The sequence below is a fragment of the Heterocephalus glaber genome, unplaced genomic scaffold (genome assembly GCF_053883595.1).
Source record: "Heterocephalus glaber isolate CG9 unplaced genomic scaffold, H.glaber_assembly_v1.0 deba00001687, whole genome shotgun sequence".
In the NCBI taxonomy this organism is placed as follows: Eukaryota; Metazoa; Chordata; class Mammalia; order Rodentia; family Bathyergidae; genus Heterocephalus; species Heterocephalus glaber.
The window spans coordinates 5,082,198-5,105,851 of record NW_028258412.1 but is presented as its reverse complement, the minus strand read 5'-3'; the positions used below and the strand labels follow the sequence as shown (position 1 = coordinate 5,105,851).

At 40.7% G+C, this 23,654-nt stretch overlaps 1 protein-coding gene and 1 pseudogene across 6 annotated transcripts; both read right to left on the bottom strand.

The window, feature by feature from the left end:
- Positions 1 to 909: 909 nt before the first annotated feature.
- On the bottom strand, positions 910 to 23,641 carry Hscb (HscB mitochondrial iron-sulfur cluster cochaperone). Of its 6 annotated transcripts, none has more exons than XM_004843365.3 (6): positions 23,312 to 23,637; positions 22,304 to 22,400; positions 21,388 to 21,477; positions 20,633 to 20,777; positions 6,052 to 6,099; positions 910 to 2,295 (listed from the first exon to the last, which is right to left on the bottom strand). In XM_004843365.3, exons 1-6 carry the CDS (start codon positions 23,545 to 23,547, stop codon positions 2,204 to 2,206), a joined length of 708 nt encoding a protein of 235 aa, XP_004843422.1. In that variant the 5' UTR covers positions 23,548 to 23,637; the 3' UTR covers positions 910 to 2,203. The 6 variants fall into 6 exon arrangements, with proteins under 6 accessions (XP_004843422.1, XP_021112816.1, XP_087054660.1 ...); XM_021257157.2 differs by having other exon boundaries at positions 21,383 to 21,477; positions 23,295 to 23,433; XM_087198534.1 differs by having other exon boundaries at positions 23,286 to 23,424.
- On the bottom strand, positions 12,074 to 12,897 carry LOC101722040 (ribosome biogenesis protein NSA2 homolog pseudogene; annotated as a pseudogene).
- Positions 23,642 to 23,654: the final 13 nt, after the last annotated feature.

Below are 23,654 nucleotides of genomic sequence, written 5' to 3'. Positions count from 1 at the left end.
TTGTTTTTTATTGTTTTTATTTCATTCTCTGTCTTCACCAGTTTTTCAAACTTTGCATAATCTTTGTTCTCCAGCCTTGCTTCTAATCTCTTCCTCTTCTGTTTTTTCCATTTCCACCCTAACATCATTTAAATTTTCTTCCCTGAGGCTAAAATCCCCATACTGAGGGCATATTTACTGTATACAATTTTATGGTTTTTGTAGATCCTGTGATATAACCACAAATCTAGTTCATATGATTAAAGGTGGCAAATTTATAGTTATCACAGTTTGTCATTTTTTAGGCTGTATTTGATGCTACCGTGTTGCTGATTGTACTACTTTAGTCAAGGTAACATAGCTGTTCTAATCAGTTGTTCTATCTGGTGTGCCAAGACTGAGATTGCCTAAGGATCATAAACAGTAGTACAGGCCAGTGCCAAAGAACCAGGGGCTAGGCCCAATAGGCAGCAACTTTTCATCCCCAATAAATTGAACATGGTAGGATCTTGCAACAGACTCAAAACCCAAAAGCCAGCTATATCTGGAAGACATCTCCAAGAAATAGTCATTTCCTAAGGGTTCTAAGTAGAAGCCATAAAGCTACCTGCCATAAGCAATTTACAAGCATCAACCTGGGAATTAAACTTAAAAAATTAAAAAGAAAATGAGAAGACACTTAAGCAAGATTCCATCACCAACTTCCAGCTCATCAAAGGCAAACCCAGGGGGCAATGGGGTGGAACCATTTGAAACCCACCCACCTGGACGCTCAGAAGTGGTAACAGTGGAAGCAACAAAGCAGATGAATGAGGCTCTAGAAAAAAATCAAAGCAGGAATAGTTTCTCAGATAACTGCAGAGATTGTGACCATAATGAAAGACATGGTTGGTGACTCTATAGCAGATACAGATAAAACAATACAGAAACTTAGGAAGATGGTTTAATTTATTTTGGTACTGGGAATTGAACTCAGGGCCTCCCACTTGCCAGGCAGGCACTGTGTTGTAGCTCTTGGGCATAGGTTGGCAAATCCATGGTCAAATTAGGCCCACTGCCTGATTCGTAAATGAAGTTCTCTCTCTCATAAATAAAATGTAATTCAGACATGGGAGCTTTCATTTGTTTAGATGGTCTACGGTTGCTTTATGCTACAACGTGAGAATTGAGCAGATACTACGATGCCATGTAGCACACAACAGACACACACATAAAGCCTAAAATATTCACTATCTGGCCATTTATGTAAAATTTTTGGACCTCTTCTTATAGGGCCTCAAGTTGACCCCATCCCTACTTCCTCATCTTTTGGCCTAGGTGGGGCATGTTGTATCAGTGTCTGATGATATCAGATGAAGAACTGACCACTCAAGCTCTGAGTCCACTGTTTCTTCTAGCATGACAAATTTTGCCATCCATTAATGCTTCAGTCACAGATTGAATTAAAATGATACAAATGGTCGAAGCACCTCTCTCTCTTTTTAAGACAGGGTCTCACTATGCAGTTCAGGCTGGCCTTTAACTCACTATAGTCCAGGCTGGCCTCAAACTTGCAGCAATCCTCCTGTCTCAGCTTCTTGAGTGCCAGGATTACAGGTGTACACCACCATGCCTGGCCAGCATATGTATTCTTTTTTTTTTTTTTTTTTGGTTCCAGGGATCGAACTTGGGACCTTGTGCTTGCGAGGCAGGAGTCAGAACCACTGAGCTAAATCCCTGGCCCAGCATATCTATTCTTTTTTTTTTGGTACAAGGGATCAAACTTGGGTCCTTGTGCTTGCGCAGCAGGAGGCGAAACCACTGAGCTAAATCCCTGGCCCAGCATATCTATTCTTAAGTAGCAGAAGCTAGAAAAGAAATATATAGGAACTTTATTTTTTTGTTTTGTTTTGTTTTTGGTATTTTGAGACAAGGTCTTGCTATGTAGTTCAAGCTGGCCTTATACTCATTATGCAGCCCAGGCTGGCCTCAAACTCATGGTGATCCTCCTGTCTCAGACTCCTGAGTGCTGGGATTAGAAGTGTGTGGCTATCACACCCGGTGGGAACTTTTTTATTTTATTTTTTTGTTTTGTTTTTGTTGTATTTTTTTGGGGGGGCCACTTTACTTTTTTTTTTTTGGTACGGGGGATTGAACTCGGGTCCTTGCGCTTACGAGACAGGCAGCAGAACCACTGAGCTAAATGCCCAGCCCGACACTTTACTTTTAATACTTTAGCAGTTAATTAGAGGGGAGTCTTCTTTAACTTGATCTTTTCTTGTACATTTGAAAAGTATCTCATCTTTGTTAAAATTTCCTTGGCTTTTTCAAAGTCATCTGAAATAAATAAGAAACACTGATATCAGGCTTCATTTTAAGCAAGAATAAACCCAACTCTGTTGACCAAAGCAGTCAGATCAAAGCTGAACTTGGCTGTGGAGGGCCCATCAATTATTCAGTAAATTAGCAATGAAGAAGGGGACATCTGGGTTGTTAAGGGGACAGATATTAACCAAAAGTGCCCAAGAGCATGCTTGTTTAGAGGGTTCAGATAAATTTGAGAAGCTGATTCTTTTTCGGAGAGTCTCAAGAAAAAAATGAGCTGTGTTTGAAAAGTTTTCCCCTTATATAAAATATATAATATAATATAAATGGTGATAACAACCCTGAAAAGAGTGTGGAAGCACTAGGTGCATCTTCTATGACAGACGTCAAGGCCCAGAACTGCCCTTATGGGGCTTCCAGTCTCTAGGAATAATGCCCTTAGATGGGTGGTCTGCGACTGGGGGTGATTTTTGTCCCCAGGTGTTGTTTGACAATGTCTGGAGAAATATTCAGTTGTCCTAACTCGGGAGGTAGTAGTGACATCTAGTGGGTGGAAGCCAAGGATATTGCTAAATACTATCTTCACAGTGTACAGAAGAGCTTCCCACAACAAGAATTATCTGACTTAAAATGTTGATCATGTTAAGGTTGAGAAACCTGACCTAGAGAAAAACAACACAATGTAATGAGTGCTAAAATGAAGATATGTTATAGCCACCCACATCAAAAGTAAAATGTTATGCGAAAAAGCAAGTTTGAAGTAGCCAGGGCAACTTAGGGAGAACTTGTCTCAAAATTAAATAAAGAGGGCTGAAAATATAGCTCACACTCCCTGGGTTCCATACCCAGAACTACGCAAGCAAAAAAAGGGGCACATCACAAAAGAACACGTAAGGTATGAAGATCAAAATATGCATACTAAATGATAGACTGTTGTGTTCATATATGATTAAGAATATCAAGAAAACCAAGAGAATGATTAATATAAATTCAAGACAGTGGTTATTTTAAAAGAGAGGAACAATGACAAAGGGCCTATTAGGAGTTTGGAAGACCATGGTTGTGTCCTTTGTCTTTCCCAGTATTGGGGATCAAACCCAGGGCCTCATGAATGTCAGGCAAGCACTACCACTTAACCACATCCCATGCCCCCATTAAAAAAATTTAATTAAGTATTTTTGGTATTTAAACATTTTCACATTAGGGTAAAATATACACACACCACACAAATTTGACCATGTTAACCTTTTCTTTTTCCTTCCTTTTTAGTGTGATACTGAGGATTGAAATTCATGTGTACTAGGTCATTTTTCTAATTTTTCATTTTAAGACAGGGTCTCAATAAATTGACCAGGCTGACCCTGATATTATAATCTTCAAGTAGCTAGGATTACAGGTGTGTGCTACCACTCTCAGCTTTTATTTTACTTTAAAAAAAAAGTCTGGCTATGTAGCCAGGATGGCACTTTACCTCTGAATATATCCCCAGCCCCAGTCTTGTTTTTTTGACCTACTCTGACAATCTCTGGCTTTTAATTGGTGCATTTAGCCAGGCATGGTGGTGCACACCTGTAATCCCAGCACTGAGGAGGCTGGGGCAACAGAACTGCTGTAACTTTGAGGCCAATCTTCGCTACATAGTGAGTTCAAAGCTAGTCTGAACTACATGAGACTCTGTCTCAAAAAACAAAACAAAACATAAATTGGTACATTTAGACCACTGATGTTCAAAGTGATTACAGATACAGTGGGATTAATATCTACCACATTTAGGGGCGGGGATTTAGCTCAGTGTTTTTGCTGCCTGCTGCGCAAGCGCAAGGACCCGAGTTTGATCCCCTGTACCAAAAAAGAAAAAAAAAAAAGAAAAAAAAATATCTACCATATTTATTAGTTTTCTAATTGTTGCTCGTTTCTTTTTCTTTCTTTTTTTTTGGTACCGGGGATCGAACTTGGGACCTTGCACTTGCAAGGCAGGTGGTGGAACCACTGTGCTAACTTCCCAGCCCCCCTTTTTCTTTAAAATTTTTCTTCTTACAGACAGAGTCTTGGGCTGGGGATTTAGCTAAGTGGTGCTGCGCCATCCTTGCAAGTGCAAGGTCCTGAGTTTGATCCCTGGTACCAGGGGTGGGGGGTGGTGGGGGGAGACACAGTCTTACTCTATTGTATAGGCTAGTCCTGGAACTTGCTATGTATGCAGCTCAAACTGGCCTTGAATTTGAGATCCTCCTACCTGAGCCTCTCTAGTGCTGGGATTTTATTAGCATGTGCCACCATGCCTGGCTTGGTTTTTTATTTTTTGCAGTACTTGGGATCAATCCCAGGAGTGCTCTACCACTGAGCTACATCCCTATCCATTTAAAAAAATTTTAATTTTATGACAGGATCTCAATAAATTACCCAGGCTGGCCTTGACATTATAATTTCCCCAAAGTAGTTGGGATTATAGGTGTGTGACACTGTGCTGAACTTTTTTTTTTTTTTAATTCCCTGTTTAAAAAGATAAAGTCTGGGTAATGTAGCCTAGGATGTAGCCATGAACTTGCTATGTAGCTCTAACTAGTGTTGAACTCAGATTTCCCAGTGCTGGGATTACAGGTGTATGCCCCCAAGCCTAGGTGGCTGGACTTTTTTTTCCTGTTTTTTTGAGATAAGATCTAGGCTGGCCTTGAACTCAGCATGTAGCCCAGGCTGGCCTTGAACTTGCAGCTATCTCCCTGCTTCAACCTCCCAAGAATTAGGATTATAGGCGTATGCCACCATGCCCAGCTGAACATCTTATTTTTTTTTCATTTTCTTACTTTTTTCAGCATATCAAGTATGTTTCCTTTTTTCACTATTTTTTAGAGGTTGCCCTTGGATTTGGAATATACATTCACAATTTGTTGGGAGCAAGTCTACATAATTTAGGGAAAAAAATCATTTCATAATTAAAATTATGATTAGGCTTACTTTTGCTGCCTACAGGCCAACTATGGCATGTTGAGACATAACTCCATTTTGGCCTCCAGTCACAGCTAAAACCTCAATGGTCTGGTGATGCTGTGATGCTCCAGGACAAGATTACAACCACTGAAGACGTCCTGGGAGGAATAAAACCTTCATCTGTATAGTTCCTCATTGTTCTAAGATTTTCCGCTGCCCTTTGAGTCACCTTTTACATTTGTTACTCTCCTGATGTACTGAAGTCCCTCTGCCCTGTGTCATCTGTTACATTTGTTTCTCCTGATGTACTGAATAAAGGTGTGGCAAGCTGGGAGTTTTTTCTCTTTGCTGCCCAGAGCAGCACTGATCAGGCCCAAAGCTCAGCTTCTTCTCTAAGTCTTATTTCTTCTATCTTCTCTGTCTATCTATTAATTAATTTGCCTTGTGCTGTTGTGGCTCACAGGATACTAGGACTCACTGCAGCGGTTCTAGTAACGTCCCCTTTCCCTGTTCCCTACAACAACTAATCCAAGTTTACTGTTTTCTTCTTCCTCTTCTTCCTCTTCCTCCTCTTCTTCCTCCTCTTCTTCCTCTTCCTCCTCTTTCTCTTCTTCTTCTTCTTTTTTTTTTTTTGTTGGTACTGGGGATTGAATCCAGGGCCTTGTGCATGCTAGGCAAGTGCTCTGCCACTAAGGTATACCCCAGTCCAGATCTATATACATTTTGTATCTCCACATGTAGTTATTCTAGGATAGGCATATAACAGCTACTCATTGAATAAATGGTTATATCTCAATGGTTATAATTTCATTTCACATTGAAGAAAGTCAAGAAATGAAGTACCTTGTTCAAAAGCTTTGCTCACATGTTCAGTAAATTCGTTCTGTTTAGCTGAAAGAAAAAACCATGATCTGAGTTTTTTCATTTAACAAATATGAAGCAAATAGAACTTTGTAATCATGCTGCTTTAAATATTATAAGGCAAGGATTTAAGATTTTTAAACCTTTATCTCTGTAGATATCATGACATTAGCTGTTTAATGCAAAACTGGCTGACCCTAGTCAGTTTTTCTACCCATGAGAAGCAATTACTAGGGGTTATAAAATAGCTACACATGGGCCTGGGATTTAGCTCAATGGTGCCACTGCCTGCTTTGCAAGCACAAGGTCCTGAGTCCGTCCCCTGGTCCCCCTCTCCCAAAATAAAAAAAAAAAATAAAAATAGCTACACAATAATTTAACAAAAAATCAGGACAGGGAAAAGGTTGCTACAGTTTGTACAAGTGTCCCCCAGAGGCCTATGTGTGGTAAAGGCTTGGTTCCCCCACCTAGGGTGCTACAGGAGGTGGTGCAACTTTTAACAGATGAGGGCCACTAGAAGAAAATTAGCTCATTGGGGGTGTGCCCTTGAAGGACACAGTGGAGGGCTGGCTCCTATTCTTTCGTTTTGCTTCCTGGCAGCTCTGAGGTGAGCAGCTTCCTCCCACCGACCTAAAATCAACTGGGTCAACTCACTATGTACTGAGTACTCCAAAAATGTGGGTTAAAATAAAGCTTTTCTATGTGTAAGCTGAATATTTTAGATGTTTTGTCAGTGATGGAAAGCTAACATAGGGGCATAAAGATATGCTTTGGTTCTCTCCATGAGCCATCTTCCAGATTTCAGCAAAGAGAAAATTAGCACCACAGGATCACCGATCAGCAGGGCACTATCAAGTGTTTTAAGCAATCATTTGCAAATTACTATAGTGGTATAGCCTCTCAGGAAAAACGACAACATATAGATTATATTATGTCTTTAGAGAGAAGATGACAAATGAAATGGAATAAAGGAGCAGCTACCTCATTATCTTTCTCATTTTCTCATTAGAAGGTGAGGAATTTATCTGGAAATGGTGGTACATGCCCATAATTACAGCTACTTGAGAGGCAGAGGCAGGAGTATCAAAAGTTCAAGGATAGCTGGGTGCAGTGGCACAAGCCTGTAATCCTAGCACTTGGGAGGCTGAGGGAGGAGGATCATTATAAATTCAAGGCCAGCGTGAACTATATAGCAACACCATGTCTCAAAAAAATGAAACAAGCAGTAGTTGTGGTTGGGCCTCGGGACCAGCAGGCATCTTAGTTGAGGGACTGAGGAGCTGCAGCTGCCTCAAGTCCTGGTAACATGCATTTCACAGTGGCCTTCTGGGGACAATACCTTAACCCAAAGAAGTAATTTGAACAGTAAGAACTTCAGAAAATGTGGCTACGTTTTGCATATGTCTTAAAACTTTGCAGGAAACTGAGATTAAGGATGAGAGACGAATTAATCTGATGTAGCAGTAACCTCTGCCCAGTATTAGCAGGTTATAGTGGCAAAACTTCTTGTCCCTCCATATTTTGGCTGTGTTACATGGGAAATAGCAGAGCTTGGCTGAGTTCACTCCCAGTCAAGGTCAACTGACTCCAATTAAATTCTTCCCTTCTGAATTAACCATTTGTTCTCTTCAGCAAAGATATGCTTGTGTCCTCATTCTACAGTCCTGCCTGCTTCATACTTGTTATCTACAGACGTTCCAAGGACTGTCCAGTTTCCCCCCTTCCCACACTTGTAATGAATACACACTAGATGTCCTGGGAGTCCTTTGTCTTTGCTGCTGAGAGCAGCTTAGATCAGCCCAAGACTCAGTTTCTCTTAAGTCTCTGTCTCTGTGTTTCTTTTAAATCCCACTTTCCTATCTCATGGATGTTGTACTGGCTTGTAGGAGGCCAGGACAACTTCAGGGATCTCTGGCAACTTCCATTACCCTTTTCATAGGTAATATGGCTGAGAAGATTTCAAGGCAGTTCAATGTTCAGGCTGTACAAAGGAAAGAAATGGAATCCATGAAACAGATTCAAACAGATATCTAGGAGATTAAAAACCCCATTGAAAATATATGGAGCAGAATGAGCCTATGTGAGGACAGATTATGAGATAAGGGGAAAACAGGATTGCAGTTAGCAATCATGAAAAGAAAGATTTCTTAAAATTAGCAAGGGGCTATGAGAAATCAATCCAGCAGCTGCTAGATGATGCAAAGAAGAATAACATACGATTGACTGAAGTCAATGAAAAAGCAGGAGAGAGTGCAAATGACATAAAAAAACTGTTCACAGAAGTAATGGCAGAAAACTTCCCAAACAAGGAAAAAGAATTTGATGTACAGATAAGTGAGGCATACAGAACTCCAATTAGCCATAATAAAAAAAAACTTCCCTAAGGCATATAATAGTCAAAATTCCAGAAATTCAATACAAGAACAAAATATTAAAAGCTGTTAGAGAAAAGAAACAAATCACCCATAAAGAAAGGTCCATCAAAATCACAGCAGACTTTTCAACACAAACCACCAAGTCAAGGAGAGCTTGAGTGAAGGATTTCAAGTCCTAAAGGAAAACAACCTCCAACCCAGATTGATGTACCCTGCAAAACTATCTTTCAACACTGATGGAGAAATAAGATACTTCCATGATAAAGAACACCTGAAGAAATTCATGACCACCAAATCAGCACTCCAAAGTGTTCTGAAGGATATTCTAGGAAAAGATAACAAGAATTGCAACTCATGAACCTCAAAAGAATGAATCCACCAGGCAAGGCAGGAAACTAAACAGAAGAGGAAGGAAGGGAGCCAACAACATGAAAATAACATGACAGGGATACATATAAGTTATAACCATCAATGTTAATAGTCTCAATTCATCAATCAAGAGAAACAGACAGGTAGGATGGATCAAGAAGCAAGATCCATGGCTGGGGATTTAGCTCAGTGGCATCATGCCTGCCTTGCAAATGCAAGGTCCTGAGTTCAATCCCTGGTACTGCCAAAAAAAGAGAAGCAAGATCCAACAATGTCCTGCATACAAGAAACAGATTTCATTTAAAAAGAAATTCATAACTGAAAGTCAAAGGATAGAAAACAATACTCCATGTGACAGGAACCCACAAAAATTTTATGGCAGACAAAGTGAATTTCAAGCCGAGACTGATTAAGAGAGACAAATAAGGTCACTACATCCTTGTAAAGGAAATAATCCAAGAAGAAGAGATAACAATCATAAATATATGTGCACCAAATAGCAGCCCACCCAACTATAAAAAACAAATATTAATGGACATGAAAAATCAAATAAACACTAATACAATTGTAATGGGGACCTCAATATCCCACTGTCACAAATGGACAGATCAACTAGACAAAAATTAACAAAGAAATATCAGAACTGAACCAAACTTTTGAACAAACAGACTTAGTAGATGTCTACAAAGTGTTCCACCCCACAAATTCGATACACATTCTTCTCAGATGCACATGGGATGTTCTCCAGAATAGACCACACACTAGCTCACAGAATGTGCTTAAGTAAATGCAAAGGAATTGAAATTATCCCACGCATATTATCAGACCATAGTGCAATCAAACTGGAAATCAAGGGCAAAAGAAACCACAAGAACTTCACAAACACATGGAAATTAAATAACACCCTCCTGAATGGGTCACAGATGAAGTAAAAAAAGAAATCAGACAGTTTCTACAATTAAATGATAATGCCAATACAACATAGCAGAACTTATGGGATGCAATGAAAGCAGTCCTACAAGGGAAATTTACAGTGGTGAATACCCATATGAGGGAAACAGAGTGGGCTCAAATAAACAAGCTAATGTTGAACCTCAAGCTTCTAGAAAAAGAAGAGTAAATGAAGCCCAAAACTTGTATGAGGAAGGAAATTATAAAGATCAGAGAAGAAATTACTGCAATGGAGAATAAAAAAAATACAAAGAATCAATACAAAAAGTAGATTCTTTGAAAGATTATATAAAATTGACTAACCCTTAGCCAATCTTATCAAAAAAAAGAGAAAAGACTCAAATCCATGCAATTAGGAATGAAAAGGGTAAAACTCACAACAGATCCTGCAGAAACTCAGAAAATCATCATACCTACTTTGAGAACCTGTATTCTAGTAAGATGGAAAACACAGAAGAAATGGACAGATTCCTAGATACCAAAACTGAATCAAGAAGATATAAGAATTCTAAAGAAACCAGTATCAGCCAATGAAATTGAAGATGTAACTAAAAACCTACCTACAAAGAAAAGCCCAGGCCATGATGGATTCACTGTTGAATTCTACAAGAAATTTAGAGAAGACCTAATGCTGCTACTTCCAAACTATTTAACAAAATTGAAAGGAAAGAAATGCTCCCAAATTCATTCCCAGAAGCAAGCATTACCCTGATACCAAGAGCAGAGAAAGATCCAACCAAAAAAAGAGAACTACAGGCCAATCTCCCTAATGAACACAGACATAAAAATTCTCAATAAGATACTGGCAAACAGCAGGCAGCAAATCATGAAGAGGATTATACACCATCACCAAGTAGGATTCATCCCAGATATGCAGGGCTGGTTCAACATATGCAAATCAATAAATGTAATACACTATATTAACAGAGCCAAGGACAAAAACCATGTGATCCTCTCAATAGATGCAGAAAAACAGAGCTGACAAAGTCCAACACCTATGCAGGATAAAAACCCTACAGAAAATTGGTATAGATGGTCTTTATCTCAATCTATGACAAACCAACAGCCAACATCATACTAAATGGACAAAAACTGAAAGCATTCACTCTAAAATCTGGAACAAAACAAGGATGTCCATTGTCACCATTCTTTTTTTTTTTTTTTTGGTACCGGGGATCGAACTTGGGTCCTTGCGCTTGCGCAGCAGGTGGCAAAACCGCTGAGCTAAATCCCTGGCCCCACTGTCACCATTCTTATTCAATATAATTCTGGAAACATTAACCACAGCAATTAGACAAGAGAAAGGAATAAGGATAGGACAGGAAGAAGTTAAATTATCATTATTTGTGGGTGACAAGATACTCTACATAGAAGACCCCAAAAGTTTCACCAAAAGACTTCTAGGTTTAATAACCAAATTCAGTAGCGTAGGTGGATACAAAGTCAACACTCAAAAGTCAATAGTTTGCCAGGGATTTAGCTCAGGGCTTCTGCTGCCTGCTTCACAAGCTCAAGGACCCGAGTTTGATCCCTGGTACCAAAAAAAAAGAACAAAAAGTCAACAGTCTTCCTGTATTCAAATGAGAAACTCATTGAGGGAGAAATTAGGGAAACACCACCTTTCATAATAGCATTAAAATAAAAGAAAGAAATACCTAGGAATCAATCTAACAAAGGCAGTAAAAGACTTCTACATTGAAAACTACAGTACTCTGAAAAAGGTCAAAGAGGATATCATAAAATGGAAAGATACCCCTTGTTCTTGGGTAGCAAGAACAAGATAGTGAAGGGGCCGGGGATTTAGCTCAGTGGTTTTGCCGCCTGCTGTGCAAGCGCAAGGACCCGAGTTCGACCCCTGGTACGAAAAAAAAAAAAAAAAAAAAAGCACAAGATAGTGAAAATGGTCATACTAAAAAAAAAAAAAAGAAAAAAAAAAGAAAATGGTCATACTTCCGAAATTGTTATATAGATTTAATGTAATCCCAATCAAGATTTCAATAGCATGTCTCACAGAATTAGAAAAAACAATCCTAAAATTTATTTATTTTTTTGTTACTGAATACCCACTCTTTAGTGCAAAGACTGATGTTTACTTTTTCAGTAGTTCAATCTCACTAGGCTCTTAGCAGACCCCAAGTAACAGACCAATTTGTAAAACTGGGCCATTTTAATGTTCTTACAATTTAATAAATAATTCTCTTGATGACTGCGGTTATGAAAGTTGTGGTAGTATTCACAGTAATGGTGGTTTTCCTGATTGGTCACAGTAGTCGTCAATAAGTGTAAGAAGTTATTGTATGAAACATCTTTCAAACTAGTAAGACTGCATTGATGCATCCATCATTCACAGGATTGTTGGTTACCTGGGTATATTTACCCCAAATAACCTTGCCTCCTTGTGTCACAAGGCCCAGCTCACTCACGTTCACTTCAATCACTGTACCTTTGGTAATAACACCCAAAGTTGTATATAGTGGTGATGAAAGATTTTTTTTTCACACCAAGTATTGGCAGGCAAAAGGTGGCTTTCAGTTCAGGATGTGTTACATGGGCCTTCTTGAAACGTAAGCCCATTGGCCTAATGAACCTTTCGTATTTTGGTGGTTTTCTTGTAAAGCCATCTCCAACAAAGCAGCCTTTAGTAACCATCCTCTTCCATGCCTTCTTTTTTTCTCTTTCCAGTTCAAATAACTTTTAATACTTCTGTCTCTCCCTGTGCACGAACTTTGGGCAGAGGGACTTCGCATTTTCCCGCCTTTCCTTTTCGTTTTTGTTTAATCATGTTGGAAAGTACTTTTGGCCAAGACTGTCCCTCTCTATCCAGCAGATAGAAAAAGGAGGAGTTTTCATCATTCTTTTGTTTGGTGTTTCTCTTTTCATGCATCTTGATAGTCTTCTTCATTTGTATTTTCTTGACATGGTGCTGTTTATGGTAGAGCTTAGCCTTCAGGCCAATCATTTTTTTTGCCTTCTTTGAATGTTCATGGGCTCAAATTTCCTCCTTTCTCTTTTTCTCATGGTAATCCAAATGATACCCGTAACATTTACGGTGTAATTCAATATATTCATTTTGTGGCATGGTGACAGCTGCAGAGCTGCCAGGGGGGGGGGGGGGGGGGGCAGCCTCAGGCATGGGAAGAAAAGTTTCAACTTTGGCGTCTCTGACACATGACCTGACTCGTGCAGCCGGAAACAGGAAAAAAGAATTCTAAAATTTATCTGGAAGCAGAAGAAACCTTGAATAGCAAAGGCAATTCTCAGCAACAAAGGCTAGGGAGGGAGCATCACAATCCCTGACTTGAAAGTATATTACAAAGTTACTGTGATAAAAACAGCACGGATTGGCAAAAAAACAGACCTGAGGAAAAATGGAAAAGATTAGAAGATGCAGAAACAACCCCAAATATACTCAGCCCCCTTATCTTTTTTTTTTGGTACCGGGGATCGAACTTAGGACCTTGCAGCTGCCAGACAGGTGTGGTGCCACTGAGCTAAATCCCTGGCCCTGAGCCACCTTATCTTTTGCAAAGGAGCCAAATACATTCACTAGAAGAACAATAGCCTCTTTAATAAATGGTGTTGGAAAAACTGGCTTTCTACATGCCAAAAATTGAAACTAGAGCCATATTTTTCAACAGGCACTAACCTAAAATTGAAATCGATCAAATATCTAAATATTAAAACAGATACACTTAATCTGCTAGAAGATAGACTAAGTGGGACTGTCGAAGACACTGGTATAGACAAAGTCTTTATGAACAAAACCCTGATTGCACAGGAACTATCACAAAGAATCAACAACTGGGATCTTATCATATTAAAAAGTTTTTGCACAGTAAAGAAACTACCAACAGAGTTAAGAGCAATCCACAATGTGAGAAAAAATTTTTAGCAGCTATTCATCAGAGTAATATCTACAATATATAAAGAACTCAAAAAAAAGCATACCCCCTCAAATGTAAATACTCAATGCAAAAATGGGCATCTGAAATGAATAGACACTTCTCAGATGAAGAAGTAGAAACAGAAAATAAATACTTGAAAAAATGTTCAATATCACTAGTCATTTGAGAAACGCAAATTAAAAAACCTGGAGATTCCATCTCACTCCAGAAAGAATGGCTGCTATCAAAAAATCGGCCAGTAACAAATGTTGGCAGGGCTGTGGGGAAAAAGGAAACCTTCTCCACTGTTGGTGGGAGCGTAGACTGGTGCAACCACTGTGGAAACCAGTGTGGAAATTTCTCAAAAAATTAAAACTAGAGGTTTTATTTGACCCAGCCATTCTCTTTCTTGGTATCTTCCCAAAAGAATTAAAAGCATCATACCACAGTGATATATGCACACCCATGTTAATAGCGGCACAGTTTATAATACCTAAATCTTGGAAAGAGCCCAAATGCCCATCAACTGACAAATGGATCAAGATGTGGTTTTTAAAAAAATTTTTTTAAATTTTAAATTTTTTTAAAGATGTGTTTATTTTCTTATACAATGGAGTACTGCTCTGCCATAAAGAAGGATGAGGTTGGGGCCGGGGATTTAGCTCAGTGGTTTCACCGCCTGCTGCACAAGCACAAGGACCCGAGTTTGATCCCCGGTACCAAAAAAAAAAAAAAAAAAAGAAAGATAAGCTTCAGAGATTTCTAGTTAAGTGGATGGACCTTGAGACCATACTCTTAAGAGAAATTAGGCACACATGTTTAAATATCACATTGTTTCTCTGGTGTGAGAAACCAAAAGTAAAAATAAGGACTAAAATGTACAATAGATATCAGTAAATGGGTAGAAAATGTTCAAATGAGAAGGGGAACAAGGGAGGAGGGAGGGAAGGTACAAGAAAAAAAGTAAAAATAGTTTTTTTTTGGTACCAGGGATCGAACTCAGGACCTTGCGCTTGTGAGGCAGGCCATGTAACCACTCAGCTAAATCCCTGGCCCAAAAAAGTAAATAAAAATAGAAGGGAAAAATGCAAACAAAGATTTTGTACAAAGGGAGGGGAGGGGGCCTCAGGAGACGGGGGAATAGGAAAAAGAGGCAGAACATATCATATACAGGTGCAAATTTCCTATGAAGAGTGTTATCACTATGTATGCCTAAAATGTACCAATAAATGTTTTCCTATTTAAAAACATGTTCAGGCTGTGGCTGTGTAGTACGTGGTGTTTTTAATAAGGTTGAAACCAAGAAAGAAAGCAAAAATCCCATTTAAAAAGTTTTCAGTTTCAACAAAAGGAAGAGCCTGCAGAGTTGGTGCCTGGGAAAGCAGGATTGCTTAAAATATTAAAAAGAAGCTAAGTACTTTATATTGCTACAACAGGAAACATGACTTGAGGGCGTACTGGGAAACAACAAAACCCCACCCTACACCTTACAAAAATGAAAGAGTGCTTTGAGAAGAGAGGCCTATGGCACTGTACTCTTCTAGGCTGAAGAGGAAAATGTTTCCCAGAGTTCAGCCATCTAGGCACTTAGAGGCCTCTGCAGCCATGATCCAAGGTGTTCTGCTATAGCTTAAGCCAGCAGCATGCCTTGGTGTTATCCATGTGGTATCAATACCATGTGGTACTGGTTTTACAGGCATGCTGGATGCAAGGGTTACGGGATCAAGGAGGTTTCTACCCAGATTTCAGAAGAAGGCCTGGGAGTCAAGACAGTGTGCCCCTGAGAGGGCAGTATGTGAAGTTGTGAGTAAAACTGAAAGTGCAGAGAGACCCCAGAAAAATAGAGAAAAAAGTAGAGAAACCAAGAACATGGAATGTCTGAGGAAAGCTGCAAGGAGTGACTAAAGCTAGCCCAACAGAGAAGCCATGGAGGCTAAAACCACCAGGAATCCCATAGGAATAGGGCTACCCAAACCTTTTCAAAATCATAGCATCATACCTTGCCATGGGTCCTGGACATGGAACTACAGAATTTAATGTTTCTCCTCCTGGGTTTTGGTCTTGCTTCAGATGCATTGGTTTTTATTCTCCTCTTTCCCCTTTTTGGAATAGGAATGTTTACCCTCTGCCTTTGTATATTAACAATGTTAAATTTTCTTTTGATTTTTTACAGGGGCTCACAGATAAGACTTTGCCTTAAGTGTCAGAGAAGGTTTTGGACTTGGGCTTTTCAGCAATGCTGAAACTGTCAGGACTTTGGCAATTCTTAGATATGTACTAAATGCGTTTTGCATAAAAGATACATATGAGTCTTCGAGGGGCCAGGGGAGGAATGTTATGGTACCGATTGAGTGTGCCCCCCCCCCCAAGCCTCTTGCTCCTACTGGGGCTCTTCGAAGGGTGAATTGTGGGGAGCTATAGCTGACTTGTTAGGTGGTGGGGCCTGGTCCGGGGAGGGAGGTCAATGTGAATATGACCTGTAAGGGTATGTCTTCCTGTCTGGCTCCTTCCTTCACTCTCTACTTCTTGGTTGCCATGTGAGCAGCTTTCCTTTGTCAGATATTGAGCCATGCCTTCCCGCCTTGGAGCTAGTCAACTATGGACTAAAAATATGAGCCAAAATAAACCTCTTGTTTACAACCCCCCCCTCAAAAAAACCAAAAAACTAAAACCAAAAAATGTTCAAGGCTAGCCTACGAAACTAACTGAGAGCCCTAGCTCAAAAAAGAAAAAAGAGCTAGAGATAGAAATCAAGGGAAGAGCCCTTGCCTAGCATGTGTGAGACTCTGGGTTCAGTCCTCAGCACAAAAGAGGATGTTTACAAGTTTGTTTTCCACATATGAGTTATATCAATCATTTATATGGTATCTTTAATCAAAGAACTTTCAATACATTATATATCCAAGGTAGGTAATGACAGGCATTGGGGGAACTGTCTCATGGTCACATGGTGAGAACAGAACCCCAGTCACCTGACTTTGAGCCAGTGCTTGAAACTCCCTTCTCAGATAGCAATGTGGTGTCAACATAGAACAGTGGACTACAGGTCTGGAGGTTCTGAAGTCCTGACCCACAAACCAACTAGTTCTATGTCCATGACCATTACTTTACCTAGGCCTTATAAGTAACTATAGAAGAGGCAATTTAGGAATAAATCTAAATTAAGGTCAGTTACCGTGCAAAGTCAAATGATCCCTATTGGGCTAGAACAAGTATTTTATGTGTTTTATCTTTTTTTTTTTTTTTGGTACTAGGCTTGAGGGCCTTTGCACTGCACTATATTCCCAACCCTTTTTCCTTTTTTGCGGGGGGGGGGGGGGGGGGGGCGGCAGGGGAGGGAGGGTTGAAACAAGGTCTTGCTGTTAGTTTAGATTGTTCTTGAACTCACAATGTGGCCCAAGTTGGTCTTGAACTTTCGACAATCCTCCAGCCTTAGCCTCCAGAGTGGGATTACAGGCATGTGCCACCATGCCTGTTTTTTTTTTTTTGATACAAGGTCACACTATGTATATGTAGTTCAGGCTGGTCTTGAACTCACTATATAGCCATGCTGACCTCAAACTCACTGTCTCAGCCTCCAGTGTGCTGGGATTATAGGTGTGTGCCACCATGCCTGCCTTTTATTTTCTTATTTTGAGACAGGGTCTCACAAAGTTGCTAAATTGCCCTGCTTCAGTTTGAACTTGTGATCCTCCTGCCTCTGCTTCCCAAGTAGCTGGGATTAGAGGTGTATCCCACTGTACCAAGCTAAAATATTTATCTTCATGTCATGTAATTTATTCCGTATCAGGACCAATACTTCGTTTTTTTTTTCTTTTTTTTTCCCTAGGCATGTGCTCTACCACTGACTATGGGGCAATTCCCCAGGCCTTCTTATTTATTTACTTTTTATATTTTGAGACAGAGTCTCACTAAGTTGTCTGATTGGCCTCAAACTTGTGATCCTTCTGCTTCAGCCTCCCAAGGAGCTGAGATTACATGTATGTGCCACCTCATTCAGCTAATAGTCTCCATTCTACAGGTTTGAGGAAACTGAGGCTCCATGGGTGAAATCACTTTTCAAGGTCACACAAAAAGTCAGTTGCAGTGTTGGAACCACACCCAAGCCTGCCTGTTATGATTTATATCTAGATGTTCCCCCAAGGCCTTAAGCAGTCATAAGTAAGGATTAGGGAGGTAACTGGATCACAGGGGTGTGATACTCATCAGTGAGTTAGCTCAGTGATGAGTTTATAGTTAAATTTGATGTTGGGAGTTGAAGACTGCCTGGAGGAGGTGGGTCCCTGGAGGCATGGCCTGGAAAGGTTTAACTCCCTCTTCCCTTGGTTTCTCTTTGTTCCTCCACCACGCCATAAGGAAGCCTCCTCTGCCATGCGCCCTGCCTTAGAGGCAGCCCATGATGGCCTGAAGCCTCTACAAACTGTGAGCCAAAATAAACCTCTCCTACTTTAACTTGTGGGTGTTAGGTATTGTGTCCCAGCAATAAGAAAGTAACTAAGACACTATCCCTGGAGCTTCATAATGCCTTGTTTTCCAAAGCATCTTAGCCAGGCCTTCTGACTGCATATCCTATTTTTCTGCATGCTATCCAGCTTCAATGTTATTGATAGATCCCCAGCTGGTGGTCTCCTCACCACAACTTTTTTTTTCTTTTTTTTTTGGTATCGGGGATCAAACTCAGGACCTTGCACTTGCAAGGCAGGCACTGGAACCACTGAGCTAAATCCCCGGCCCCTCACCACAACTTTTATCATACTGTTTTTAAGCTCTTAGGTTGTTACTATTCACTCATTTAATAAATATTTACTGAGTCCCTATTATACTCTAAAAGTTTCTCAGAAGAAGTAATGATTGCTCCTAGATCTGAAGGAAGAGTTAACTTGGGATGGAGGAGATGAGAGTTTCTGAAAGAAGTAACAGCACATGCAAAGGCCCTGGGGTAGGAGGGTACCTGGTACAGAAGAGGAACTGGAAGTGACCAGTGTGGGTGGAGAAGAGGGGACAAACTGGAGAGAAGCAGAAGCCAGACCATGCAAGTTCTTGTAAGGTATGTTACAGTTTGGTTTTAAATCTGAGAGCAGTGGGAAGCCATATAAAGTTTATAAACAAGCTCAAGCAGTGACTAGATTTGAGTTTCAAAAAGATAGCATAGGGTTAGTGTAGGAATATTAGATAAGGGTTGAAGGCAGACCACTCAGAAGCTACTATAGTTGTCCAGGTGATAAAAAATGGTAGCTTGGAACAGGGTGGTAGCTAAGCTAGAGAGGCAGGCAGTTAAAATGAACATGGGTGGATGAATTTGAAACACATTTAGATCAGTTTTTTAAGATTTGGCATGGACTGACTATGAAAGTAAGGGAAAATAAATTTAAAAATACTTCCTCAGTGCTTGTAACTGGTCAACTGATGGTGTCATTCATGTAGATAAGGGACACTGGAAGAGGAATAGGTTTTTACATGCAGGGAAGACAAATTCTAGTTTGGACACACCAAGTTAGACTATATAAACTCTGTGAAGGGATGGAGCATGATTATTTTTTTGGTGGTGGTACTGGGGATTGAACCACAGGCCTTTTCACTAAGCTACATCCCTTTTTATTTTGTATTTTGAGACAGGGTCTTGTTAAATCACTGAATCGCCCAGGCTGAGCTCTAACTTCTGCCTCAGCCTCCTAGAGTACTGGGATTACAGGTGTGCATAATCATGCTCAGTTTAGGCTATGTTTTCTTTTTTAATAGTTTGTGTGTTTGAAACAGGGTTCTGCTATGTAGTCCAGGCTAGCCTTCAACTCCCTATGTACAGCCATGTCTTTTTTGTTCCCTACTGCACCCTTGTCATGTACAGTGCTTGATACATACCAGGCACACTGTAAATCTGTGATAATGCACACATGGATCCAATCTGCACAAGAACCTTGGAACCTTTTCCACATGGAATGATTAATTTTATGTGTCAATTTGGGTAGGCTATGATGCCCAGTTGTTGCTCAGACACTAATGTAGATGCTGCTGTTTACAACTAGTTGACTTTATCATTGCATGGCTATAAATCAAACCCACGGCCTTCCACATGCTAAGCAAGTGCTCTCTCATTGTGCCACATCCCTAGCCCTCAGGTGACTTTAAGTAAAGATTAAAGATTTAATATGGGAGGGTCTCATCCAATCAAGTAAAGGCAGTAATTGTAAATATAAGTTAACTGGAGAAGGAATTCAGCTTCAAGACTGGTTTTGTTTTTTTTTTGGTACTGGGGATCAAACTCAGGACCTTGCGCTTGCAAGGCAGGTTTGGTGCCACTGAGCTAAATCCCTGGCCCCTCAGCTTCAGGACTATAACACAGAAATCTGACCTGCATTTCCAGCTTGCTGGCCTGCCCTATACATTTTGATGTGACAGCCCCTATAACCATAGGAGCTAATTCCCTAAAATAAATCTTTATATGCTATTAGTTTTCTGGAGAACTCTAATCAAAATGTTATGAAATAAAGTGGAAAACAAGTAGTATGAGTCAGGAGATCAAGGTTGCAATGTCTGCCCTATTCCATATCTGTTATGTGATGTTAGGCATTTCTGCCAATTTCTGAGACCAAATTTCCTTGTTAGAGATAATAATAGTATTTAAATGATGTCATGAGTAGAAAAGATCACTGCAATCTGCAAAATATAATTACATTCTTAGTTTAAGGCTGCCTTCCTAGGATTAGAAATGTTGTAAATAGGGGCCGGGGATTTAGTTCAGTGGTTCTGTCACCTGCCTCGAAAGCGCAAAAGCTCAAGGTCCCAAGTTTGATCCCTGGTACAAAAAAAAAAAAAAGAAATGTTGTAAATTTAACTTCCAGACAAAATTGGTATGAGGATGATCAAGAAAAAAATACTCCCTGGATCATTATGATGACCAATACATGTACAGTTTTTATATTCATGTCTCATTTAACCTCGACTCATAGTAGCAACATAATGATTTGGTGGTATTTTATATTTTACCTCTGACAGTGGATTCAATCTCTTCTATGGCAGCTTCATTTTGAGCTTCTGCAAGTTTTTCATTAATTTCCATTATTTCCATGAGGAACTGATCGTCCATTTCATAATGTGTCCCTTCAGGAATCTCTATTCCATGGAGCCTTAGCTATTAGGGCAAAGGAAGAATAATAAGTTTGGTTAAAAAAAAAAAAAGTTTCATTCAAGAAACTATGGCCAAAGACAGTAAATCCTGTTCTCCCTTCAGAATATACCACTCAGGGAAAACTTGAACTATACCAGAAATGAAAGTCTGACAGGAGGCTACCAAAAGCTTGGAGTGAGACAGGAATATTGGTCCAGGATCCCACTTTCTGCTGCCTGAAATTGTGTGGTCCTAGGACATCATTCCTCTAAGAAGTTGAAAGAGATGTTTTTAAACACTATTTAATTCTAAAACTTTATGGATGCGCTTGAAAAAAATACACCTCAAATTATTCCATGCTAAAAACTATCATCATCAAATCCTTGAAACTTAGAACACAGTTAAAACAATCCACCTGGGACAAGTAAGATTTACAAAGAATACTCTGAGAAAGCTACACTTAGGTAATATCTTTCTTTTTATTTGTATAGTATCATTGAAGCTAAATATCACTGGGATCTTGGATTAGCTCAAGTCTCAAGCACTCTTCTGTGGAATACAGGGGAAGCAGCCATCCTACATGACAATGAGCAATAGGAAGTCATACATAGAAGGGTTGGGGAAATCACCTTACTAGGTATAGTCCCCTGCTCAGGGGGGCCAGAAGAGTCTTATAGGCATCATTCACCAAGGTTGAATGCTTCTCTGATAATTCCTTTTCGATCTGTTAGAAATGAATATAGTTTTATTACCATTGAAATCAGTATTCTTTTTTTTTTGGTACCAGGGATTGAACTCGGGACCTTTCGCTTGCTAGGCAGGTGGCAGAACCACTGAGCTAAATGCCCGGCCCTGAAATCAGTATTCTTAAATTCATTTTTTTTTTTTTTGTGGTACTGGGGAGTGAACCCAGGGAACACTGAACAATATCTTCAACCCTTTTAATTTTTGTTTTGAGTCAGGGTCTTGCTCTATAGTCCAGGTTAGCCTAATACTCCCTACGTGACCCAGGCTGGCCTTGAACTTGAGATCCTCCCATCACAGCCTCCTGAGTGCTGCTATTACATGTATGTCCCACAAAGTCTGGCCTTATTTATTATTATTTTTTTGTGGTACTAGGTATTGAGCTCAGGAAATGCTGAGCTACTTCCCAAGCTGTTTTTATTTTTTATTTTCAGACAAGGACTAAATTGGCCAGGATAGCCTCTAATTTGAGATCCTCCTGCCTTAGCTTCTTGAGTACCTGTGATTACAGGGATGCACCAGTATGCCCCAATTTTTATAATATGCTGATGGGCAGGTGCCTAAAGAAGTGGACAAAGTACATACAATTGGTGTTGGATGAGGTGTCTTTATTTTTCTAAGTTGTCTGGAAAGTCAGAGAAAAGCTGTAAGTGGATGATATCTCCAGGACCTGCCTGGTTGGGGGCAGGCTGCTACAGGTGGAGCTCTATCCAACTCTGTCCCTGTTAATAACATTAACCACAAGACCACTGCCAACCTCCCAGTATGCACACGTTTGGGGAATACTGAGGTCGCCAATAAACTACCTGAGATCTCTGGCTGAAGAAATCTGGATGGACAAGTCGCTGTAGTTGCTGGTACCTATTCTGGAGCTTTATGGTGTCAATTCTGAAGGAATGGTTGCTGGAAGAAAATTGGGAGATGAAATTCATGCAACAAATATTATAGGTTTATCTTCTACAGGTCTGATTCCTGTCTTCTGGGGAAGATGTAACAAAGAGATAATCTGACAAATGTGGTAACTGCTTCGAAGGAAAACAGAACAAGGCCAGACAAGGTAGATGCGAAGAGGAAATAGTCATCCAGGCTAGAGAACTGCCAAGTGCAAAGACCATGAGGTGGGAACAAGATTGGCAGCTTATTTCAACCCAATCCCCCTTCATTTTCTCCTCCTAAAGCCTCATTTCCTCGCCAGTTCAGCTCTGCCTACACTTCCCCTCCTCTTTCCAAGCTTCTCAACCTTCAAAGGAAAAAAGGGAAAACCTCCATTTCTTGAACTCTACTTCTAATTACCACTTTCCTCTTAAACTTTGCCCATAACCTTGTTTGTGCTTTTACTCCCATATACAGTATATAATTTTGGGTTTGTTTTGTTCTGTTTTGCTTTGCTGAGGACAGAACACCAGGGACTCTTGCAAGCTTCGCAGGTCCTCTAGTACTGAGCTAAAGCCCCTTAGTTCCTCATCTCGCTTAAACCAACGCTTCAGTACACTACTTCTCTAAAGTTTCAATCCAACTTCAAGCTTTTTGACCCGACCCCTTCCCTCGAGCTCCGCCCATCGCCGTCTCCATCCTTTTCCCACCCTGTCCCTCTAGTTCCGTCATTCCCCACCTCTCCACTCCCACCTCGCTTCCTTCACGCCCCTTCCCCAGTCCCCCTCCCTCTTTTCCCCTCCCGACACAGCCTCAAGCCCTGTTCTTTCGTGCTCCGCCTATTTGACCAGCCCAGCCCAGCCCGTCCGCCCTGCCCTCACGCAGCCCAGTCCCCGACGTCGCTCCCTTCCGGACCAGACTCACGAAGCCGCCGCGCGTACCAATCCATGAGGCTGAAGTAGTCTCGGGTGGGGTCAGGTGGTTGTAGCGCGCGGCACTGCGGGCAGAAGAGTCCGTGCCCCCGCGCAGGGGCCCCTGGGCTGCCGCACTTCCAACACCGCGGCGCACTGCTTCCTGCCTGCGAGGCAGCGTTGCAGCTTAGCAGTCTCCTTCCGGGGGCCCCCGCCAGTCGCCGCCCCCATCCCCGAAGCAAGGCCCCGGCCCTCCAGCTCCACATCTGGGCCGCAGCCTATCTCGCCGCGGTCACCTGCTAGGGAAGACGACACCACCGACCAGACTAATACGCGGCTGACTGGCTAGAGAGCGCTAAGAGGGCGGGGTTAC